This window comes from Ruditapes philippinarum, unplaced genomic scaffold (assembly GCF_026571515.1).
Source record: "Ruditapes philippinarum isolate M1 unplaced genomic scaffold, ASM2657151v2 ctg35_1_1_1_1, whole genome shotgun sequence".
NCBI lineage: Eukaryota > Metazoa > Mollusca > Bivalvia > Venerida > Veneridae > Ruditapes > Ruditapes philippinarum.
Genome location: NW_026861019.1, coordinates 487,252 through 514,604, shown reverse-complemented (window position 1 = coordinate 514,604; position 27,353 = coordinate 487,252). Strand labels below are relative to the sequence as shown.

Below are 27,353 nucleotides of genomic sequence, written 5' to 3'. Positions count from 1 at the left end.
TACTTTTCTCCTCATTTACAAGAAGACCTGCCTTGTGTAAACCCGAACAAACCCGCTCGCTAACCCACTGACAGACTTCTCCATGGAGAATCAGTACCCCATCCGTCATCTAAATAAACAATGATTTTTATCTCGAGGGTCCTTCAATACTTAACAAGCGGCCTTAATAATTTAGTAAAAATGTAAGGCCCAAACTTAAACCAAATGGTAAAACAGTGTAGACGTAATATTTGCGACAGCCGTTATCTTCCCACGAAAAACCTAAGAATTTGTGAAAGTATTCATTAATACTAACGTGATGATAACCCGAGCGTAAATGAAATTTGAAGATGAGATTGTCTTTTTTTACAAAAATGTAATGCTTCTTTGCAACCCTCGAATTTAACTTTAAAATCACGAACGAATAGATTTACATGCCTAAGATCTAAAATTAATCTTTCTTTGCCGGTCGAGTTAACATACACGGTAAACGGATTTACACAGAATGGTGCAAAGTGCATTTCTTCAATGCATTTTTAACCAAAATTTCTGAAATAGCTTGACTCACGAATTTGGAGTGTTTTAAAGCTGACGCTTATTTTTAAGAAAAACGGGAGAAGGTTCTGTATCAAAAGGTATCTTATAGCCATTTCTTATAATATCTTCAATAAAACAATTAACTTTTATCTCATTAACCCAGAAATCTACCTTATTTCTAAGACTAACATGTTGATGTAACACGTTTTGTTCACAAAAGTTATCAACAAGTCTTGTACAAAAATACTCAACTGTATTACTTATCCGGCTCACTTCAGGCTGTACTTGATGACCTTGGGTGACCGTCATAGCCTGGGAAATGGAGAGGAACTGCACTCGTCTGGACGTAAGGGCAGTCTTTGGTGTAATGTCCTCCGAGGTGACAGATGAAACAAGACCCGAGCGGGAATCGCTGTTGCTGGCTCGAACCTCCGACATAACCCCTTGGCATAACTGTCGCATTTCCTTCACTTTTGAACTGGAAATTATCGGCCGGCGTTTCTTTGCTGGTGTCCCAATTCTACCTTCAATTTGGTCCAAAAATATATCACGCTGTCTGTCTAAAGCCCTCTCTAGAGTTGTATTAAACAATGAAATTTGCTCCGAATTGGACAAATCAATACTTCTGCCTGGCCTCGTGGGCGATTTTTCAATGTCATCCATTATAAATTAACTGAACAAAAGTAATGTTACTTGTACAGTAGCAAACCTCGAATGACTATTTAAACGCGAAATACGCACGAGAAAAACCAGAACTATTCATACCAAATACTTTCAAATACCACAAAGCAAAAACTAGAAAGTACCGAAAACAATATTTATTATTGTGATACTCGTTACCTATCTCTTTACAGATGAAAAAGTCCCGATTGAACGACGGTGTTTTATTCCGTTTACAAGTTTTATGTCATCTCAAAATATATATACCAGTTTGCCATACAAAAAATAAACAACATGAGACCAATAATAATGTAATTTAATGAATTTATACATGTATAAACAAATCAGAAGGGCACCACTATATGAATACAAAAGTAAGTAAATACTTCATTAAAGTGATATGTGAATGACAGTTTACAAATAACGTAATTAAATTATTTAACATAACACCAAGCCCAGTGGACCAATAAGTTACCGGACATATATACATTATAAATGGTTCACATGAAATTATTTTTCTATTCAGATAATCGATATTGCAGAATGAAATAGTCGTATATGCTACAATATGATAAACAAGATCAACAAGGAAAGGCGGCGTTCAATGAACGCAACCCCCACACGACCCAGCAACAAGAACCAGTGGCAAGAGTCCAGGTGGACCCCAAACAAAAACAGGACAGGGCACAAGACAGCACGGACAGGCTAATCACTAAAATGAGAAATAATTTGTAACTGATAAGGAATTCAAAGAAAACAAATAATTGATTGAATAATAGGCCCACAAATTCAAAGGGCACAGAAGAAGGAGACAGAAGACCGGGGCATGGGGGGAGTTAATCAAAGAAATAAAAACTAGGAGAAAAGGGGAAGGTACTTACAGTAGACGAGAAAACAACAAGGGACACAAGCAAAAGTGTCACAAAAACAGTATAAAACAACATAGACATACATCTGAGGAACACAGAGGGGCGCCGCCTTGGAACGGTCAGCAGCATAATAATGACTGCTGGGGAGTTAAAACCGGTTAATGGTGCAGCAAACCTCAACCAAACAATATGCATTTCTATATGAATTGAATTTACAATAGAATTTTTAATTCTAAGATTTTCGGGGGAAACACAACTTTAGTCTTTGTTATAAACAAAAATATTTTAACGCTTAAACAAAGATTTACTTCTTTTTAGATATGCATTAACAAGGTAGTAAGCTGCTTTTTGCAGAAAGTTTTCAACAAGATATTTCATTTTGATATCATCGTTCATGTTCATTAAAAATCTGTATTCATTAATCGTAATTAATTGTTCATCAAAAATGTCTAACACTCTGATGTTGTTGTAAAGGGGACATTGCATACGTGCATTTCATCTTTTTTTAATATCGGTACACAACAGGCAAATTCTCTGCTCTGATGTTTCACTGATATCAATCCTTAACGGGATAATGCCACACCTAAATTGAGATAACATTGACCTTTCATTTTATTCAAATTTAACGGAACATATACTTTTATAAAGTTTTCCTTCAGGTCTTAACATAATCTATGCTTATAACGGTTTTTTCTCATCAATTATTACTGATTTTGCCGAAGTCCATTTTGAAGAAGCGATTAGTAATCCCTTTATCATTGAATACAATAAGCCTATTCCAATACCGTATTATCGATATACAGTGTTTTTTGGGCGGTATTGTACATTTATGTCAATTGACTGGTAATGTTTGAATCCCTATACAGAAGCACAATAGTGTAAGATTGGTATCACACATGATTCGAACAGTTATGTATTTTAGAGATGATATTTCCCAATTTACGACCAACACCCACAGTGATGTGAAAAATCACCTTTACCAAGATACTTATATCTGTAGTAAACGAAATGTAGCTGTACTTTGCCACTATGATAATGTGAGAGTGTTGTTGCATTTTTTGTGTACACAAAAGTTTACAATCTTTGTCTGAATAGGTAAAACAGGTTTTTAAGAAGCGAATATAGTACAAGATAAAAGATAGAATTTCAAATGTCTTGCTGGCAAAGTTGGTAAAGTCAATGAGATGCAATACCAACTTATTTTTTTCACGAGCCACAAGTTGTCTAACTTTTTTTTGTTTCCCTGCTTTTTCATTTTTACTACAGATGCAAGTGAATTGGAAAATAAAAGTAGTTTTGTTTGATATGTAATGATTTAAATACAACTTTAATAATATCTTTTATTCTATGTAGTGTGTAGTATACAGTAGTCAAAGTACTTGTGCAGTACAAGAGTATTTCGTAGTTGAAACAATTTGTGTACATGTATTCATTCCATTTAGTATTCAGTATAAGGTTGTACCAACTTGCTAGATATTACTTTTGAAAACAAAATGTGAAATGAGAAGTTAATAGAAATTAACACAACATTTAACACGTCAAGAAAAAATATAATTCACATTTGATTGTTTATATACAGAAACTATTTTCTCAAAAAACTAAAATAAGAACCAGTCCTGCATTATTTAACTACAAGATTACATGTGTTACTGACAACCTTACTTACTGCGTTACGCCGACAGTTGTTTAATTTGTTGATATTTTAATTTATATCTCAAGTTTTCATGCCGTAAGATAATATACAGTTATGATAACTGTTTAACACCGTAAAAGTGGACTTTGCCGCCGCGTCACTAAATAATTATACAGCACGAGCTTTACTTGCTTTTTATGTATTTACAAGCACACGCCACTTTCTACACTAGCAATGTAGTACATTTAGCGTGGCTTGTAAATTTTCTTCGTTCCTGCGTATCAAACATATATCATCTACCTACAGGAGAATAGACAGTTTTGTGTCACCTTCGAATATATTAAATGTGTGGAATATTTGGGCTTATTGATGATCTACGGTAGCAAAAAAATAATGTGAACAACTTTACTATAAGTGCCACTAGAGTACTTAAAAAATAGTGCATTTATGATAGTTCTGGCGAATTGAAATTTTCCATCTCTACAAGGAAGTGATGATTTTTTGTGCGGAAATAAATTAATCAGAACAGCATATTAATTTTTTAGTTTAAAATTATATTTTATAGCAGAATCTCGATTTAAAAAATTGTCGTATAACGGAGAGAGAACTCACAGTTGTTTCAAAATACATAAGTGTACAAGTGAAATACCAAATTCGAACTATCTAGACTGGACCTGTAGCCCAGTATATATAATGACAGCTTTCACATAAAATGTTATGAAATCTAGAGAATCTATCATTTTTGACGTATGAACTATGTACACCCTCTTATATATGAAATAAAAACCTTAATATATGTATATGCATGTCGACTTGTCATTTATATTAATATGATGTGTAAACAGTATAATACGACAAAATTTATAATTACTATTCCTTGATTATATAATTATTATATTTTTTTCAACTTCTGTTTTACTGTCAGGATTACCCGTTAGCTATTATAAACTACTTGTCAAATATGCTTTTGAAGTTGCAGTCTTTTAATGTTAGAGTTGAGAATACATTCTTCTGAGTTTTTGTACAATGTTGACATTATATATTTTACATTGGATTTAACAATGTTTCGCGTAGGTACGTAAATGTTTGACCAAAATGATATCATACTGCTTGAAGAGGCATTACTTAAATTTAACCTAATACCATAATTATTATGTTAAGTACTTCTGTTAATTTGAAGTTTTACTATAAACTCAAAGTAACTATGCGTTATATTACTTTACAATTTTAGTGTAAGAATCAAATGGATTTAATTCTTTAACAGTTAATCTATTGAATTTATTTGATATCAAGTCGAAACGGGTTAAGGGTTAAAAAGACATTGTTAACAATTATATTTCTAGTCTGAAAGTCCGAATGGTTGAAAAAAAAACCTCAAACTTCCTGGTATGCATTGGATTCGTAAACTACATATGAAACTTAAAATGCCAGATTTATTGCTAATCCTACTTCTTGCACTACAAGTTAACTTTCTATTTTATTGACGTGTCTTGTCTGATTGACATTATGACACATGTTATTAGATATTGTGATAAAAATTTGGATAAGTGTGATCGCTCAAAAGTATTAATCACAACAGAAATACATAAAAATTGCAGAATAGGTTTGACTGAGTATGTACACGAGTCCAACATCTCTCATGCGCCTAGCACCGGCTAGAGTGGTATTCAACTTTTAACAAGTGTACGAAAACACTGGCAAAGATCTCTTTTGATCGATAAAAAATTCTGGTGAATTTGTGGATAAATTTGAAATTAAGAACTATCAAGCTTCAACCGTCAGTACATGTGATTTTCTACCCTCTATACAACACTTCCACATAAACAAATTTCCTTTATTCAAAAATCATATGAAGAAATGTAAGCCTCTCCCACTGAAAGTAAATGATGCAACTCTTGAAAATGTTAAAGTTTAAAAGTTATTGGGCATTTATGTAGATCATACATTAAACTGGCATTATCAAATAGACTCTGTTTGCAAAAAAACTAAATACAAAAATTGCCCTCTTCAAACATATCATTTTTTACCTTACTGACGAAGTAAAAAATATATATTACAACGCGTACATCCTTCCTGTGCTTGATTATTGTTTGTACGGTATGTACTCATATATCAATAAAGTAAACTCAATTAAAAAAAAGCTGCAAAAATTATACTAAATAGACCGATACGTTCACCAACGTTAGATCTTTTTAATAAACAAATGGCTGAAATTCAATTTCAGAGTGAAATACCACACATCAATTATGGTGTATATAAACATATTTTAAATTTCTACATTTATTTCTTTGTTATTGTTAAATCAGAAGGCCATACTGAAAATAAGTATTCTTCTTACTGTGTAAACTTTGTATGTTACCTTCTAAAAATAAAGATTTTATTATTATTATTATTATTATTATTATTATTATTATTATTATTATTATTATAAGTAATTCTCAAAAGGCTTTCTTTAATATTTACAAAGTGTTTTGTAAACAAATTACTCTATGAACCCTTAAACGGATCATAGTGATACATATAGGTACTAATAGTACAGAACAGAACATATATATCATTTTGAATTAAGCATATACAGCTCATCTTCATATACAACAAATATATACATCCATGAATATGGAAAAAAAATGGTAAACGCATTAGCCATATCAATAAATGAAATAAACTAGTGAGAGTGTAATACAACACATGTAATATATACATTTCTTATATAACTTTAAACAATACAACAAGGTGGTCTTATATAGCAATATCTGACATTCAATGAATCAAATCTTAATTTAAAAGCTTTGTTGCAATATATAGCTAATTTTGTTAACACTGACTTCCTTTCTGAATTCAGCAATTCTAAAAATTTAAACATGCGAGGGTTTCTTGTAAAATAGTTGGATATATACTGTTTCCTAAGAGAATCATACAAAGTACAAATCAATACAAAGTGATATTCATCTTCGATGTCATTATTGTTGCAAATACTACATTTCCGGTCATTTCTATCAATATTATTGTGTCTACCTGTTTCTATAAACAAATTGTGAGATGATAATTTAAGTTAAGCTGATATATTTCTTAATTTCATTGTGTCAACAATATCCAGGTATTTAGACCTGCTAAAATCGGTTTTGATATGTTTATTCAAATACAAAGAAAAACAAATATGTACACTACAATGCAAATTTGTGATATAAATATCTTTTAAACGACCATGTAGGACTGTGTTATGTATGCAACACATTATATGTATATAGTATTATCACTGTTCTATTTTTAGAACATAAACTACATGTATGTACTAGAACTTTTTTAACTGTTGTAGAAAATTCTAGATTATGATTCGTGCATTATATTTAGATAGAAATTTCCAGATTATTCTTTGTTGTTGAAAGTGCTAGATTATGATTACTCTAGAACATAATAGACTATTCTGGAATGTTCTTAGTTTATATATATATTACAGGATACTTTTCATTTCCTTTATCTTTTAAGTCATCAGTTACCTTTTAAGTCATCAATATATTTGGAGTATTATTCAACTTGGATATTAAGTGATTTATTGGAGCTTGGATTATTTTAAAATAGTTAAAATTATTCTTGTGGATTGTATTGTGGGAATTTATTCTAAAGTGTTCTTGGATTTTACTTGGATTTAACTGTGCTATTCAAAAAAGGATCATTCCAGGATCAGACTAGACATTTAAGATTTCATTTTTATTGGACTTCAGGTATTTGTAATTTGTTATTTTATTTTCTTTAATAATTTTTCTGTAATAAATTTGTTATTGTTACAAGTTTGTTGCTGTTTTTTCTTTCTCGTTACGCCTGGCTCGTAACAACTGTTATAAATATATTTATCTTAACTGATTCTGGATACATCCACACATCATTAAATCCAGCACTTTGTAAAAAAAAGTTTATTTTTATAAAATATTTAACAATTCTTACATGACGTGAAATATATAAAGGAAATCGGCCTACTTATGCAAACAATGAAAGAGTATTTGTTGACATTTTCACATTAAGCAACCATTTACAGAACTTCCTATGTACAATTTCCAAATTCTCCGATGGTATGCAACCCCATACTTCACAACTATAATTTATAATTGGTAGAACATATGCATCAAACAGGTTGAACATAATATCAATGGGAACTTGCTTATCTTTTGTTACATTGAATAATGAGCTCATAGCCCGAAGTGATTTGCTTTTTAGTGTGTTGGTCGCTGGTATGAACGAACTTTCGCTAGACAAAACAAATTAACGTTTTTACAATTTCTATATTTAAACCCCCATATATCCACTTATAACTTTTATTTAAAACTCCGGTCGTTCTAAAATCTCCTTGGTCGCCGATTCGTTTTTGTAGTGCTTTAAAGGATTCTTTACGTTGAGCCTCTGTCAACATACACAACAAGATGTTGTAATAGCATTTATTTACACTTCCCGATACCTTGGTGATATTCTAAGTTAGATTATTCTTGTTTTGATCAAATTGTGTCTACATAGGAAAACACATTTAAGTTTCGTTGTGAGAAACTACAATGTTTTCACATTAAATATAAAGCATGAAGCCTTGCCTTATTGACATTTACAAAACTGATATGAATTATGTCCCTTGGTTCAATATTTACAACAATACATAAAGTTTACAATTTCGACATGTAGCTCCTATGAGCCCCCTAATGGGCACTATAAGGAACTATAAAGTTGACAACATAAGTCAGTAATATACCTTAAAGTACACCTGTATGTAAAATTTAAACAAAGTTTACTGTATAGTTTACAAGTTCTGGTGGTTTTTCTTAACAAAAACTTTGCTATCAAAAGGGCTCTTTTTCAGAAATAAGAAAAACTTAATAATCTCTAATATAATCATTATGAAAAAATGTTTTCCTATTGAACATTGTTAAGAAACAAGTAATAGAATTCAGCTAACAAATGACAGAAGCAAAATTATTTTTGCTTCTCAAATTGTTTAAAAATGTTTATAAAAATGTTACCCTATCCCACCCATTTCAAATAGTTGTTTGACTATTTTCCTATTTGGCGGGCCTTATTCAAAATATCCCTAAAATTTACCAACATGAGAGGCTGTTTTCAAAGTTTGCCTAAATTTTTTTCAAAGTATATTGGTTGAGCTTGTCAAATTTAAATATTTTTACCGTCTACTTTTTATTTTATTAAACTTTGAAAATATCAGGAACCATATTTGATAATAAATTTGGCATAATCTAGCAAAGAAAATACTGAAAATATTTTTTTATTAAAACGAAACACTTAGTTGACCAAGAGTGATCCGAGAAACACATTAATAATGTTCAAAGAAAAAAAAGAAAAAAAAATGTTGCCTCTTCTGGGGCTTGAACCCATGCCCTTCAGTTTCAATGCAGTTGACAGTAGTTCTAGCCTATTTGAATACTCTTCAAAGTGGAGGTCATGCATTAGGTGGGTCATACTTCAATCATGCCCCTTGGGTCAATATTGGCCGCCCCTGGGGTCACTTGATGTATGTTAACTACAAAGCCTAAAGCTTAGATATTTGGCATGAGCATCAATTTGTAGATTTCTACAAAAGAAATAATAATCACGACCCTCAGGTCAAAATTCACCCGTTCCCCGAGATACACCTAAGATATAGAAAAGCACATCTTTCCGTTTTGTGGATTAATACTTTGCCTCAATATTTGGCATACAGCATTGCCTAGTAGACATCTATAAAAAATATGAATTTTAAACTTAGAGTAAAAAATGCCTCCACCTTAGATGTCATACAAATTTCAGACAAATTTCTTGAATGGGTCACTACCCTAAACTGATCTTCATTGTGGATCTTGTTTTTCATATTTTAAGAAACTGATATTTTATAACACGTTTCATGGAAATATCACGAGTGCACAGTGACGTAAAAGCATAAAAGTTTTCATCTCCGATCTCAAATAATGTTAAAAGATAAAAGCAAAACATGATTTTTACACGCAAGAATTTGCAGGCATTTACAAATGATACTGATATTAAATCAAACACTGTGATGGGTTTGTTATTGGTTTATTGGGAGAGACATTTGTTTCTGGATAACGTAGGCAAATACCTTTATATAAATTAAAGTATTTCTATTTATTACATTAACATGATGTAGTTATTCAATATTGATTGAAAATCACAATTTTGAAAAATAAGAATTAACTTTTATATCATGGATGAAGTGAAACATTCTCTCTCTAAATTAAATCAGGAAGAAGCGAAGCAGTACATAGGTGGTGTAGTGTTTGTAACTATTATCATGATATTTGGTTTTGTTGGAAATTTGCACGTTCTTCTCGTGTATGCATTTCGCATTAAACCATCCAATCATAGGATATTTATTCTGGTACTGGGAGCACTGGACTTTACAACTTGCATTGTTGGAATGCCATTCATCATTGTTGATCTAAGAAATCCACTGACGTTCACGATGTCATTTGCTTGTAAGACTCTTCGATTTATAAATTACTTCATTTGTTCAGCGTCGATTCTCACTCTTCTAGTGATTGCAGCCGACAGGTAATCAATTTTCGTCCAGTAAAAAAACTCACTTTAAAAATCAACGATTCAATAGCAGATTTTTTTTCATAAATAATTTTCGTATTCATGAAACGAATAAATACATTTAACCAAACTCCTAGCAGAGGTAACGTCATTCTTTGATACTTTAAGTATTGCCAGCACTATCATAGGTATATATTATAACAAAAAATGGCGGACATTTATCTTTCTTTCCTTTTTTCAGTTTCTCTTAAAAAATCTTTTTCATCATTGTTGTATAAAAGTCGTTTTTGAGCTACATTTGTCACCAATGAAATTGTTAGTTTCGAAACATTGAGCTGAATAAGGATGTTAACTGTTGATGTTCAAATTGTTCAATTATTTTGTGCTTTCTGTTTCTTGTTCAACTCATAAAGATATATACAATACAAAATTGAAGACATTTGTTCATATTATTTCAATTTTTTCTAGTGTATTGAGATAGGATATTGTATTTTTACACGGCTTTCTTCAACTTTGGTTATTAAAAAGTACTTATATTGCTGTACAGTTGTGGTCAATGTAGAAAATATCTTAATAGCCTCTTCACAGATTTACAATAAATGCAGATGTCACTGCTTAGTATACAAAAGGTCTATGAAGACAGATAAGTCAATAAAATCAGCTTATGAAAATAATAAGATTTTTAAAGACACAATTTGCCCCAGAAACAAATACAATTTACTTCACTAGAAAGGGTTAACAATAATTTATCATGTTTAAGTAAAGGTTTTAGAGACATATTAGATGATTGTTACTTGAAAAATGTAGCGATAAATGTGAAATAATTTGTCATAAATGTAGCAAAATATAAACAAAGTATTATTTGACTTCCATGCAAGAAACTAATTCACTATAACGGTACTTACTGCCAAAAAGCAACAGATGATATTTGGTCAGTGGGTAACTTTTAATAAACTTAAAAAAGTACACCAAAATTAAAAATCTTTTGAGGAATAAAAATTAAAGTATTTTTGAGGCATAATTGGCTTTTAATATTACAACTTATGCTTCTCAAAACAGTGTAAAACATCAATTTCTATAATCAAATAAACATGTGGAGCTTTGTTTTAGATAAATGGCCAAAAAAGCACTTATAAATAGCACTTATAACGGCCTACCTCTCAAGTAGTTGTTGGCTGCATTTAATACAGAGGAACGAGGAAAGTCAAGCGTGGACTTCTTGTAAAAAACATCAACATATTCAGAATTTTTGCAAATATATTATTGGAAGATGTCAAATACAAGAAAATTGAGTTCTACACATCGTCACATCACGATAAACATTTCTACCTGATGGTTTTAATTTCTTTCCGTCGGTTTCAATTTTTGGAATTAATGTGGAATGGTTAAGCATGAGCTTGACCCTGAAACGAGAAAGTCAAATCTGCAAATCGTTTCTTAATGGTTAACATTTCTGGCAAGTAATTAATTCAGCGGACAGTAAGTTATTAACTGACAGATGGACAACCAGGTGCATAACATTATACACTGAAATTTATTTGGGTTAATTAAATAATAACATAAACTTGGTTTGGAATAAGCATATTTATCGCCATGTTTGACAAAGTTATGAATTTCAACATTATTTCATCTCCAAGCAATATTTAATTTATAACACCAATATAATCATTATTTTTTTATATTAAATTTCATATTTCATCTTTGATTCAGCTCAAACCTAAGCAAGTATCTCTTACCTGGAAAAATCAATGTTTGCATTTCTTTTGACAATAAGAAAGAATAAAACATACCTTTTCATTCAATTCTACGGAAATTGCTACAAGAATAATCAATTGCTTTTCTAATTAATTCGAAGAAAAACGTGATGGATGAAGTGAAACGTTTTCTGGATTTATCCGCGACGAAGCTAGTAAATCATTACATGGTTATCGCTACATAGGATAGGCGGTGTTGTGGTTTTTTTTCTATTATCATGGTTCTTTTTTTCTTTCTCTTTTTATTGGAGATTTGCATGTTGTTGTTCTCGTGTACTTTCTGTATTTAAGCACCCAATCATAGTTAGAAAAGTTTATAATCAGGTTTAGAATTTTATCCAGATTTAGAGAACATTCAAGCTTATAATAGATTATATATATTATAATATAGGTTTATTCTGGCCCAGTTCGAGATTTCGTTTTGCTTTGTTCCACCTGTGCACACACGATCTTATAACCGGGAATCATTTGCCGTTTTTCATGGAATGGTACGAACGTCATCTGTCGATGTTTCTTTATTCAAAATCATGGTATAAAAGTTGATAATCAGGTTTTTATTTTCAGGATTCAAATTTAGAACTGTTAATATTCATATCTAGAATTCTTTACATTCAGGCTAAGAAAAGTTTATATGCAGATTAAGAAATGTTCATATTTTATTTAATGTGCTTTTATAATTGTTTGTATTCAGGTTAAGAACAATTGATACATAGGTCAGAATAGCTTATTTTCAGGTTTCAAATTGTCCACAATTAGATTTAGAATGGTTTATATTCAGGTTTGTAGGTGTTGATACTCAGGTTAAGAATAGTTTATACTCAGGGTATGAATAGTTTATTTACAAGTAAAGAATAATTTATACTCAGATTAAAGATCCTGTATGTTGCAATTACGGTTGTTACCATATTTGAAGATATTTTTGCTTTTCAGAGTTTTTTCTTTGCGAGCTTTAATTTCAAATCGTGCTTTTTTATCCCTGGGAAGATGTAAAAACATGGCTCTGGACAATTTTTTACCGCATTGATAGTTCATTTTCCTTAGTATTTTCTTATTGCAAAAAACATCCATGCTGAGTTGTTTTTATAATATTTCAACCAACAACAAGTTTTGAAGTAACGTTAGTCCATAACTCAGAGCAACCCGAGTAGATTTTGATGAAATTTGATGTTCTTCATTTTCCTATTCATATAAATGGATGGACGGACAAACGCCATTTCAGTATCCACGTTCCGATTTTATCTGCATTGTAAAGATAAAATCACGATGTGATTTAGATTTTTTATGTGAAATATAACGTTATCTTCAATTAGTATATGCAATAAGAATATTTAATCACTAGCACTATGTCTATCTCTGCGTTGAAAACATCATTTGATTCGAAATATTTATTTATTATACTTTGAAGAGTAATTGAAAATATTTTCCATTACATTAATTAACGTCATTCCCCTGTGATAAGATTAATCGTCCTTTGTATAAATAGGAATTATTACTCCTTTACACCATGTCCTTTGGTCTATACCAGAATCAAAACTTTTACTAAATATAGTGCGATCAAGTGATTTGTGTCAATAAAAATCAGTCCGATCCTAAACTACAGTTACCATCCTACATGCAAGATTACGTATGTGTTAAAGCAGACAGAAAAAGTCACTCCTTCTTTTGAAATACGTATAATAATTAGATGCTTTTAGCACACACTTTCCACGTTTCATTGATTCTTTCCTTAAACTAAAGATGATAAAATATTCAAAATTCATAAATATCGGTTAAAGATTTGATAATTATTACTTCTTGTGACCAAAACACATAAACATCTTTGTTTAGCTATTTTGTAAGGTGAAGCCATTAAAGGCATTTTACTGCCAGTGAAGGCATAGGTATTCTTTTTATCTTGTATGTTTCATGCCATTGAAGGTATCAACCCGGCCACCAAAGGCATATTTTTGTATTAAACCTTTTGCATTTTTCATGCCTCTGAAGGCATTTTCCTGCCAGTGAAGGCAGATATATGCATCAGCATTTGATATGGTTTTGCCACCAACGGCAGACTTTTGTATCAACTAACTAATATGGTATATTCACTTAACAGTTCTGAAGACAAATCTATGTATTAAGCATTCAAAAAAAATCAATAAAAAGGTATATCAATCTACTTTAGTGTTCGCCAATTTTTTTAAGCCAATCACCGACGAGGATTTTTCAAATTTTCAGGTTTCAAATCTTAATAGAACAGATTTTATATAAACTGGACGTTTTATATTATAAAACGCAAGTGGGCGGAGCACTAAGCCGGTTAGAGTGCATATTGGATGTTCTTCGTAAATAAGAAAGCTACAGTCGCTTCGCAAGCTCCGCTCCTTTTTAGCTTTCTTATTTACGAAGAACACCCAATATGCACTCTAACCTATACAAACTCAAACATCATAGTTTCATACAATTAGTCTCAGATGTGTGTTTCCTTTATAAATTAAGGGGCCAATATTGAACCAAGGGACATGATTTATATCAGTTTTGTAAAGGTCAATAAGGCAAAGTTACATGCTCAAACCATTTTAGTTTCACACAATGAAACTTAAATGTGTTTCCTATGTAGACATATTTGAACCAAATAAGAATTATCTAAATTAAAAATATCACCAAGGTATCGGGAAGTGTTATTAAATGATACTATTACATCTTTTTGTGTATGTTGAGAGATGCTCAACATAAAGAATCTTTCATAGCAATACAAAACCAAATTGGCGACCAATGCTACCCTATTTATACCTATAGGAATTCCTATGTTCTGTTTCAATATTTTATAACCAAACCTGACATAAATGTTGTCTAAAAGGAAAGAGAGTGCTCTACAAACTTCTTCACAGTTCCAGAGAGTATAATGTTTACAAAACAGTTTGTTAAGAAAGCCTTTTGAGAATTACTTGAAGAAAGGTAATGTGTTGCATAAAGTGTAGAAATAGCACATGTACTGACGGTTGAAGCTTGCTAGTTCTTTATTTCAAATTTATTAAAAAAATCACCAGATTTTTTATCGACAAAAGAAAAGTTTGTCAGTGATTTCGTAGAATTCTTGAAAATTGAATATAGCTCAAGCTGGTGCTAGGGAGCATGGGGGATGTTGCACTCATGTACAGACTCAGTCAACCCGAGTCTGCAATTTTTATGTAATTCTGTTGTGATTAATGCTTTCGATGGATCACTCTTTATCCAGATATTTATCGCAATATAACATGTGTATTAATGGCAGTCACACAAGGCGTCAATAAAATAGAAAGTTTACTTGAAGTGCAAGAAGTAGAATTAGTAATGAATCTTGCAGTGTACTTTTTTATGCAATTTAGAAAGTTTGAGTTCTTTTTTCATAAATTCGGACCTTAAGACTAGTCTTTTTAATCCTTAACTCTTCGTTCCGAATCAATATCAAATAAATTCCATAAATACACTGTTAAAGCATTAAATCCATGCTGTGTTTGATCTCTGATACTAAAACTAAAATTGTAAAACCTGTAAACTTATAAAATATAAGTATAATATATAATATAACGCATAGTATAAGGTATAATGTTAAATTTAAGTAATGCTTCTTCAAGCAGTATGATATCATTTTGGTCAAACATTTACGTACCTACGCGAAGCAAATTGTCAAATCCCATGTATAATATAATGTCCACATTGTACAAAACCACAACTCTTACATTAAAAGACTGCAGTGACAAGTAGTTCATAATAGCTTATGGGTAATCTTAACAGTAAAACACAAATTGAAAAAATTGTATATAAATAAATGGTTCTCTTTGTTAAGAAAATCAATGAATAATAATAATAATAATAATAATAAACTTTAGACTTTTTAAATAGAGATTCTACTATAAAATATAATCTTTAACTAAAAATAAAATATGCTGTCTTGTTTAATTTATTTCCGCGCAAGAAATCATCACTACCTTGTAGTGATGGAAAATTTCAATTCGCCAGCACTATTTTTGTTTTTAAATTAAGTGCTCTAGTGGCACTTAAAGTAAGTTGTTCACACTATTATGTGCTACCGTAGATCATCAATAGGCCCAAATATTTAATATATTCTACGATGACACAAAACTGTCTATTCTCCTGTATGTAGATGATATATGTTTGATAGCCGGGAACGAAGAGTATTTACAACCCATGCTAAATGCACTACATTGCTAGTGTAAAAAGTGACTTGTGCTTGTAAATACATAAATAAAGCAAGTAAAGCTCGTGCTGTACAGCTAAATTGTGTTTCCATGTAGGTGAAAATATTCTCGAAACAATGGACTGATATACATTTAAGTATCTTGGTGTGGTATTTAATGAAAAGGATGATTTTTCATATCACTGTGAGAGTTTTAAGGCTGAATGGATCCGTTCGGTTAATTGTACAGTTGGCCCGTCAGGTAGGGGTCTGAATAAACTGAGAACCTATAGAACTTTTAAGCAGGAACATATGTCAGAAGAGTACTGTAAAATGATCTTACCCCATAGGCATAGGTCAGCGTTTTGTAAATTTAGGTGTGGGGTAGCCCCTATTCGTATCGAAACGGGTAGGTACGAGAATCTGAGATTAGATGAACGCCACTGTCCTTTTTGTAATGTACTTGAAGATGAACAGCATGTTATATTAGACTGCCCAGTATATGATGATTTTAGATCAGAATTACTCTCTAAGGCTGTGTTGCACGAACCTTCTTTTATTAATTTTAGCAAAGACAACCAACTTGCATTTTTGTTCTCTAGTCAACCATTAGTCAGAAAATGTGCCAAAACCTGTTTTAATATTCTTCAACGTCGTCAATCTTACTTATGTAAATTATATATTTTATATAGAACATGCTACTGTATTTTTTTATATAAAAATATTTTTTATGTTTTGATGTATGTTTTTTTTTAATTTTTTTTTCTTACTTTGAAATAATAAAAAATAGCGACTGGTTTTTTTTAATCATATAAATATATAAATGTATATTTCTTTCCATTAATTTATAGTATTTGTACTGTGTAGTTAGTTATATCAATACATTACCTGAATAGCAGACATTCAATTTATTTACTGTGTTTTTTAAATCATGTTTGTCGGTTAATTAACGTATAGTATAATTTACGACACCTGGATGAAGTAGTCAGATGAAATAAATAATGTTGTAAATGTCCCAAAACATGATACTTTTTTACTGTTATTACTTTAACAACGAAAGAAATGTTGGAGGAAAATATATGCTTTACTAAGACAGCACACTGCATGTCCTGTTATTTTATGAATGCTTTTCCATATGACAAAGACAACATTTTTTTAGAGATAAGAAAAAGCTTTATTTATAGTGATGCTTCACTGCGCCAGGTGTTGGCTGCAATTTTTGTGAGCTCCTACACTTTGCCTTTTTTAAAGTGTTTATATTCTATGTTGAAGATTGAGATTTGTCAGAGTTGATCATAAACTGTATGACATTGAAATTCTTTTTTTTTGTTTTGGGAATTATTGTGTTTTTGAAGAGAAATTTGAACTTTGAAGACAAAAATAATATATATATATATAGAAACTGTATTTACATGTAAAATGCCCTCAGGAAGGATTAGTGACAACCTTTCAAATTGGATTAAGTATGAAAGATCAACCTTGTACGATATTGGAAAATCAGTGACTGCCCAAGGCAATAGACTTAATAACATTGTGGTGCAGCAAATTAAACAGTTAGAAATACAAAGAAATAAACGTGGTAAGAGAAGTGGTCAGAGTCATGTGAGATTATGGGATATTAATCAAGGAGTTAATGACGATAATCTAAGAACATTACCACAAGCTATTCCAACTGTTGTTTATAATAAACGTGCCTCAAAAACAAACTCAAATACACTTAACATTAATAATATCATTCAGATCAAGCAAATACAAAATGTCAGTGCAACAAAAAGTCAGAAAAACTTAAAAGTATGCTCAATCAACCCTAGGTCAGTGAAGAATAAAACAATAGCCATCTGCGATTTTATCCTATCAAACGACTTTGATATAGTTGCTATCACTGAGACATGGTTGAGTAGTTCAGTTGATAAAGTTTGCAGTAGTGAACTAGTTCCGAACGGGTATAAAATGAAGCAAGTTCCTCGACCTGCCAAAATGCGAGGGGGAGGTGTTGCTATTATCTACAAATCCAACATAAATTTCAAAGTTTTGACCTCATCTACCGATGGAAACTTTTCTACATTTGAACACATTGACTGTAATATAGCTATCGAAAAAGAATCCTTCTGCCTTTCTGTTATCTATAGACCACCACCATCACAAAAGAATGGTCTCAGTACAAACACTTTTCTTGAACAGGAATGGCCTTTGTTTCTTTCGAAATATGCAACTATTGGTAAACCGGTAATAATTGTCGGGGACTTCAACCTTCATGTAGACAAACTTTTAGATCGTGATGCGTTAAAATTCATCAGTTGTCTTGAAACATTTGGATTAAAACAACATGTTCAGGGACCTACACATGTTGCAGGACATACCCTTGATGTTGTTATCACCCGAGACACTGACAACATTGTGTCCAATATAGAGGTCAGAGACCCGGGGCTATCTGATTCGAGTGGAAAGATATTACGTGATCACTTTGCCGTCATTTTCAACGCTCATCTATATAAGCCACCTCCAATAAAGAAAACTGTCTCTTTCCGTAAATTCAAATCGATTAACATTAAAGGTTTCAGAGAGGATATGAAATCATTAGATATATTAAATGCGAATATTTGTATTTCCGACCTAGACGAATATGTGGAATCTTTGAACACTGGTTTGTCAACCCTTATTGATAAACATGCTCCGCTAATAACAAAAACAATCGTCCTCAGACCGTCTAATCCATGGTTTAATGACGAACTTCACGAGGCAAAACATTCCAAACGAAAGCTGGAACGAAAGTGGAAAAGATCTCAACTGACAGTTGATCATGAGATTTACAGAAGTCAATGTGCGTATGTCAATAAATTACTCAAACGAACACGTATTAGCTTTTATGCCGAAAAGATAGAGTCATGTGGTCGTGACCAAAAAACATTATTTAAAGTGACAAAAAATCTTCTTGGAAGAACCGATGAGGTTGTTTTACCAGTTGCTTCATCATCAGCAGACCTAGCTCAAGAGTTCAGTGATTTTTTCGTCGATAAAATAGATAAAATACGTGACAAGATTCGATCAGAGACAAACATACAAGCTGTACAAGTCGACACACAAGAGTGTATGAATAGTGAAATAGATGAGCTAGTTGAATTTACACCTGTAACTGAAAATGAACTGAGAAAAGTTATATCAAAATCACAAAGTAAATCTTGTGAACTAGATGTGCTACCAACATGGCTGTTAAAAGAATGTTTGGACGAATTGGTCCCGTCATTGACAAAACTGATTAACTATTCATTAGATCGCTCATATGTTCCGAAATCATTCAAAAGTTCCCTGATCAGACCGCTCATCAAGAAGCCAGATTTAGATTCCAACATTCTAAAGAATTACAGACCTGTTTCGAATCTGCCATACGTGTCTAAAATTATTGAGAAAATAGTTGACTCTCGTCTGGAAGGGTATTTAACAGCAAACGAGCTTCACGATCCCCATCAATCTGCCTATAGAAAATTCCATTCAACTGAAACAGCACTAATAAAAGTTCAAAAATGATATATTGAATTCACTAGACAACAACGATGTTACCATGTTAGTTATGCTGGACTTATCAGCTGCATTCGATACAATCGCCACACATTACACTTCTACAGCGCCTTAACACCAACTTTGGCATTTCTGGAAAACCGTTAGAATGGATACGTTCATATCTAAGTGATCGACACCAGACTGTCACAATAAATGGTGAACTGTCAAACCCTGTCAAATTGAGCTACAGTGTGCCTCAAGGATCCGTTCTGGGACCAAAATTTTTTACTATGTACACTAAACCTGTTGGTGCAATATGTAAGAAACATGGATTGGAATACCATTATTATGCAGACGATGGACAACTGTACCTCTCCTTTAAACCAACATGTCCAGTCTCTAAGAATGACTCTTTAGATCGAGTTCAAAGCTGTCTTGCGGAAATAGTAACATGGATGAACAATAATATGTTAAAAATCAATGCTGACAAGACAGAAGTAATTATATTTACATCTCAGAGAAACCAACAGCATGTTGAGACCATAACTGTGACTATCGGAGATGAAAACATAAAACCATCAAGTAGTGTAAGAAATCTTGGTGCTGTATTGGACAACAACATGACCCTGGAAAAGCACATTAACTCAGTTTGTAGATCTTGTTATGGACAACTACGCCAGATTGGTCATATAAGGAAATACCTAAATACTGATGCAACAAAATCTTTAGTGAATTCTTTAGTCACCTCACGCATGGATTATTGTAATGCACTTTTATATGGTGTACCTAAAACGACATTGAATAAACTACAACATCTTCAAAACACTGCTGCCCGCATCATCACAGGAACATCCAGATTTGAACATATCACTCCAGTATTAAAGAAACTACACTGGATTCCTGTAGTTTATCGAGTAGATTTTAAAATCCTTATGCAAACTTATAAAGCCCTACATGACCAGTCACCAATTTACCTTAAACAGTTACTGGCGCTATATCAACCAACAAGAAACTTAAGATCAAAGAACTCTTCAAAGCAACTTGTTGTTGCCAAAAGTAGGACTGTAAGATATGGTGAACGCAGTTTCTCTTCGGTGGCACCTAAACTGTGGAATGCTCTCCCAGACAGTATCAGAGACTCAAAAACAGTAGATGTTTTTAAGAAATCTTTAAAAACACATTTTTTCCAGAAAATTTATAGTAACTAACTGTGCTGTATTTGTCATCACTATGAATTGGCGTGCTGTCTTTTGTTATGAGATATCTGGGTACACATTTGAAATATAATAGTCTATTTTTGAATCACATTTCCATTACTAATTACTGTTTTCATCAAATTGGATTTAGATTTCAGTTGTCTTATCTTGATTTGTGTTGTTTTTTTTAAATTTTAATAGTTTTAACGTTTCTCTTTATTTTATTTTCAAGTCTTAGATTATTCTTCATATACATTTTTTTATTTGATCGACTGAGTTTTAGACTTTTAGATTAATCATGGTATATTTTATACTTTTTAAATGTATACATAAATGTGTGTTATTATTTTTATTACTTTTTTTTGTTTATAAAGTCATTGTAAATGTATATAATTCCATTGTAAAGCGCCTTTGAACATTTTATTTTTTGAGAAGGGCGCTATAGAAATGTGGTAATTATTATTATTTACAACACTAATGATATTTAGCATGCAATATTACTTTGTGAACCACAACATAACTGGTATTAATCATGCCCTTTGTCAATATTATCCCACTGGGGTCACTTATTTAATATAATTTTATATAGGAAGCACATATAAGTCTTATTTTGTTAAAAAACTACAATGCATAGTGTTTAGACATTCGACATGTAGCTTTGCATTGTTGGTCCTTACAAACAAGTATTAATCATGGCCCTTGGCTCGCCCCTGGGGTCACTTAGTCTTGTATGAGAAAACACATTTTAGTCTTATTTTGTGAATATTACCTTGTGAATCTCTGCATAACTAATATTCATCATACCTCTTGGGTTAATATTGGCCCGCCTTTATTCTATAAACTTGTATCATAACACTCCGGTCAAGATTGGCTGGTTCCCCAGGAGTCACTTGCCTTATGTAGACTAAGGTATAGGGAAATATATCTTTTCTTTTTGTGGATAAATACTCTGCCTCTATTTTGGCACATAGCTTTGCCTAGGAGATCTCTATTAAAGTTTTATGAATAATGCACTAAGGGTAAAAAATGCCTCTACCTTATAGGTCATAAAGTATCGTAAGGATAATCAATTTTTCTTTTTTGAAAGTCTCTTGATTGGGTCTCTACACTAATTGAAATTATTTTTGATTACTTGAACAAATATACATTTTGGCGTATATTGCCCCTCCATTGCGATGCTTTTGTTGCTACATGCTATTGTAAAGCAACCTTTGTGTCCCTTCTTGTTTTTTCTATGGTTTCCTATTCTCAATCATCTAACTGTGCTTTGCCCTTGTGCCCTCTGCAGTTTTTGTTTGATGTCCTGATTGGATCTTTGTCGGTATTTCTGTATAGCTTGGTCATGTTGGGGTGCGTAAAACGTACTGAATGTCACCCTTCCTTGTTAATCTTGTTTTTCATATATTTTATAACACGTCTCATGCAAATATTACGAGTTCACAGTGCATGGCTTAAAACATGAAATTATCATCTCCGATCTAAAATAAAGTTTTTAGTTAAAAGCATAACATGATTTTTACACGCAAGAATTTGAAGGCATTAACAAATGATACTGACATCAAATCAAACAAACTGTGATGTGTTATTGGTTTATTGGGAGAGACATTTTGTTTCTGGATGACGTAGGCAAATACTTTTATATAAATTAAAGTATTTTCTATATTTCACATTAACACGCTGTAGTTATTCAATACTGATTGAAAATCAAAATTTTGAAAAAAACAAAAATTAACTTTTATATCATGGATGAAGTGAAACATTCTCTCTCTGAATTAAATCACGAAGAAGCGAAGCAGTGCATTGGCGGTGTTGTGTTTGTAACTATTATCATGATATTTGGTTTTGTTGGAAATTTGCACGTTCTTCTCGTGTATGCATTTCGTATTAAATCATCCAATCATAGGATATTTATTCTCGTACTGGGAGCACTGGACTTTACAACTTGCATTGTTGGAATGCCATTCATCATTGTTGATCTGAGAAATCCACTGACATTCACGATGACATTTGCTTGTAAAATTCTCCGATTTATAAATTACTTCATTTCTTTGTCGTCGATTTTCACTCTTCTGGTGATTGCAGCCGACAGGTATTCAATTTTCGTCCAGTAAAAAAGTTCACTTTAAAAATCAACAATTCAATGGCAGATTTTTATTTCATAACTTATTTTCGTATTCATCAAACGAATAAATACATTTAACCAAACTCCTAGCAGCGGTTACGTCATTCTTTGATACTTTAAGTATTGCCAGCACTATCATAGGTATATCTTATGACCAAAAATAGCGGTCATTTATGTATTTTTCCTTCTTTTTTTTTAGTTTCTCTTGAAAAAGTCTTTTTAATCATTGCTGTATTAAAATCGTTTTTGAGCTACATTTGTTACCAATGAAATTGTTAGTTTGGAAACCTTGAGCTGAATAAGGATGTCAACCGTTGATGTTCAAAAAAGTTCAATTATTTTGTTATTGCTGTTCCTTGTTATTTGTTCAGATTATTTCAATTTTTTTTTCTTGTGTATTGAGATAGGATATTGTATTTTTACACTACTTTCTTCAATTTTGGTTATTAAAAAGTACTCATGTTGCTGTACAGTTGTGGTCAATGTAGAAAATATCTTTATAGCCTCTTCACAGATTTATAATTAATGCAGATGTCACTGCTCAGTATACAAAAGGTCTTTGAAGACAGATAAGTCAATAAAATCAGCTAATGAAAATAATAAGATTTTTAAAAACACATTTTGCCTCAGAAACAAATAAATTTTTACTTCATAAGAAAGGGCAAACAAGAATTTATCATGTTTAAGTAAAGGTTTTAGAGACTTACTTGAAAAATGTAGCGATAAATGTGAAACAATTTGTTATAAATGTAGCAAAATGTAAACAAAGTAGTATTTTGACTTCCATGCAAGAAACTAATTCACTATAACGGTACTTACTGCCAAAAAACAATAGATGGTATTTGGCCAGTGAGTAACTTTCAATAAACTTATAAAAGTACACCAAAATTAAACATCTTTTGAGAAATAAAAATTAAAGTATTTTTGAGGCACAATTGGCTTTTAATATTACAAACTATGCGTCTCAAAACAGTGTAATACATCAATTTCTATAATCAAATAACCATGTGGAGTTTTGTTTTAGATAAATGGCCAAAATAGCACTTAAAAATAGCACTTATAACGGCCTACCTTTCATGTAGTTGTTGGATGCATTTAATACAGGAGAGCGAGGAAAGCCCAGCGTGGATTTCTTGTAAAAAACATCAGCGTTTTCACGATTTTTGCAAATATATCATTGGAAGATACCAAATACAAGAAATATGAGTTCTACACATCGTCACATGACGATAAAAAATTTCTACCTGATGGTTAAAATTTCTTTCCATCGGTTCCAATTTTTGGAATAAATGTGTGAGCTTGACCCTGAAACGAGAAAGCCCAATCTGCAGATCGTCTCTTAATGGTTAACATTTCTGCCAAGTAATTAATTCAGTGGAAATAAGTTATTAACGGACAGACGGACAACCAGGTGCATAACATTATACACTGAAATTTATTTGGGTTAATTAAATAATAACATAAACTTGGTTTGGAATAAGCATATTTATCGCCATGTTTGACAAAGTTATGAGGGCGTTTAATTTAATAATAATTTAAATTTGGTTTAGTCAAAATGTAATGAGATAAGTTTTTTTATCGTCAAATTTGAAAAAGTTATGAATTTCAACATTATTTCATCTCCAAGAAATATTTAATTTATATCACCAATATAATATATTAAAGATCCTGTAACACATTTTTTTCATGGTTTTATTTCATAAATATGATGCTCAAATTAAGATTTGTCAATCTTGTAAGTTCAAATAAGCATTATTTATAAAGATATTACCCAATTTAACATTTTGCGTAAATAAAGGGAGGTAATTAGAAATTTATTTTCTATAAATTCCAAGTCAATTTCTCCAATAAGAAATAAATGCATGTAACTTATTGATTAAATATAATGTGCACAAATATTTGCAGCACACATTTAACATATTCTTGGATGTTTGAAAATTGTTTTATTTGCATAATTATATACATATATAATATTTTGCAAGTGTATGATACATACAGTAACAATATCAATCACAAAACATACAGGATCTTTAAGATATTTTGTTTATTCAATTTCATATTTCATCTTTGATTCAGATCAAACTTAAGCAAGTATCTCTTACCTAGGAAAATCAATGTTCGAATTTCTTTTGACAATAAGAAAGAATAAAACACACCTTTTCATTCAATTCTACGGAAATTGCTACAAGAATAATCAATTGCGTTTCTAATTAATTTGAAGAAAAACGTGATGGATGAAGTGAAACGTTTTCTGGATTTATCCGCGACGAAGCTAGTAAATCATTATATGGTAATCGCTGCATAGGATAGGCGGTGTTGTGTTGGTTTTGTTTTCTTTTATCATGATTCTTTTTTCTTCTTTTTTTTCTTTTTTTATTGGAGATTTGCATGTTGTTGTTCTCGTGTACTTTCCGTGTTTAAGCACCCAATCATAGTTAAACAAATTTATAATCAGGTTTAGAATTTTATCTAGATGTAGAAAACATTTAAGCTAAGAATGGATTATATATAATAATATAGGTTTATAAATTCTGGTCCCATTTGAGATTTCATTTTGCTTTGTTCCACCTGTGCACACACAATCTTTTACCCGGGGATTATACGCCGCTTTCCATGGAATGACACGAACGTGTCTCATTGAACGTTCCATGATAACCGCCACCTGCGGACGTTCCTATATTCAAATCACATGGTATAAAAGTTGATAATCAGGTTTTTATATTCAGGATTCAAATTTAGAACTGTAAATATTCATATCTAGAATTATTTATATTCTGGCTAAGAATAGTTTATATGCAGATTAAGAAATGTTCATATTTTATCTAATGTACTTTTATAAGCGTTTGTATCCAGGTTAAGAACAGTTTATTTGTAGGTCAGAATAGCTTAGGTTTTAAATTGTCCATAATTAGATTTAGAATGGTTTTTATTCAGGTTTAAAGGTGTTGATACTCAGGTGAAGAATAGTTGATACTCAGGTTAAGAATAGTTGATACTCAGGTTGAGAATAGTCAGGTTATGAATAGTTTATACTCAGGTTAAGAATAGTCAGGTTAAGAATAGTCAGGTTAAGAATAGTTGATACTCAGGTTAAGAATAGTCAGGTTAAGAATAGTTGATACTCAGGTTAAGAATAGTTGATACTCAAGTTAAGAATAGTTCATTTTCAGTGTATGAATAGTTTATTTACAAGTAAAGAATAATTTATACTCAGATTAAAGATCCTGTATGTTGCACTACAATTTTATATAATTATGTATATAATTATGCTTCTAAAACAATTTTCAAACATCGAAGAATATGTAAAATATGTACTGCAAATATTTGTTCGCGTTATATGTAATCATTACAATATATATCTTATTGAAAAATGTGACTCAGACTTTACAGAAAAAACTTCTAATTACCTCCCTTTATTAGCATGAAATGTAAATTCGGTAATATCTTTACAAATAATGCTTTTTGCAACTTAAATTATTGATAAATCTTCATTCGAGCATTATATTTATGATATAAAACCATAAAAAATTGTGTTACAGGATCTTTAAGAATACGTGTACATGAAGTTTATCATATTCCTATTAAGAATGCTTAGTAGTACTTAGTATATTGCGGTTTATACTCAGGTTTGTGTTTGTTAACTCTGTTCAGCATATCCAGTGGAATCTGGATACACTTTTTATCATGTTGCAATGAATATTATAATAATAATGCTTTGACTTTAAAACGTTCTTAAGAATTGAGTCAAATCGTAAAACAATCATTTCAAAAAATGCAAATTTGTAAATGAGGTTTACAAGTTAAGAAATTTAGTTAACCTTTGAATATATTTTTGCTTCATATAGTTTTTTCTTTGCGAGCTTTAATTTCAAATTGCGCTTTTCTATCCCTGGGAAGATGCAAAAACATGGCCCTGGGCAATTTTTTTACAGCATTGCTAGTTATTTTTTCTTATGAAATACCTATTCAAACCTATTTAGGACCATATCTAAATAATTCAAGCTTTGATTGTACTTCATAAACAGTATTTTCTTATTTCAAAAAAACATCCATGCTGAGTTGTTTTTGTAATATTTCAACCAACAACACGTTTTGAAGTAACGTAAGTCCATAACACCCCCGAGTATATTTTGATGAAACTTGATGTTCTTCATTTCCCTATGGTCTGATAAACGCCATTTCAGTATCCTCGTTCCGATTTTATCTGCAAGTAAAAATAAAATCGCGATGCGATTTAGATTTCTTATGTGAAATATACTTTCAATCAGTTTATGCAATCACTAGCACTATGTGTACATCTGAAGCGCTGAAAACATCATTTGATTCGAAATATTTATTTATTATACTTTGAAGATTTGCCATTACATTAATTAACCTTATTCCCCTGTGATTAGATTAATCGTCCTTTTTATAAATAGTAATTA

At 31.3% G+C, this 27,353-nt stretch overlaps 1 protein-coding gene across 1 annotated transcript; it reads left to right on the top strand.

Moving 5' to 3' along the window:
* The first annotated feature begins 17,532 nt into the window (after positions 1-17,532).
* LOC132714233 (uncharacterized) lies at positions 17,533-19,638 on the top strand. The gene has a single exon (XM_060697037.1). It carries the CDS (start codon positions 17,533-17,535, stop codon positions 19,636-19,638), a length of 2,106 nt encoding a protein of 701 aa, XP_060553020.1.
* Positions 19,639-27,353: the final 7,715 nt, after the last annotated feature.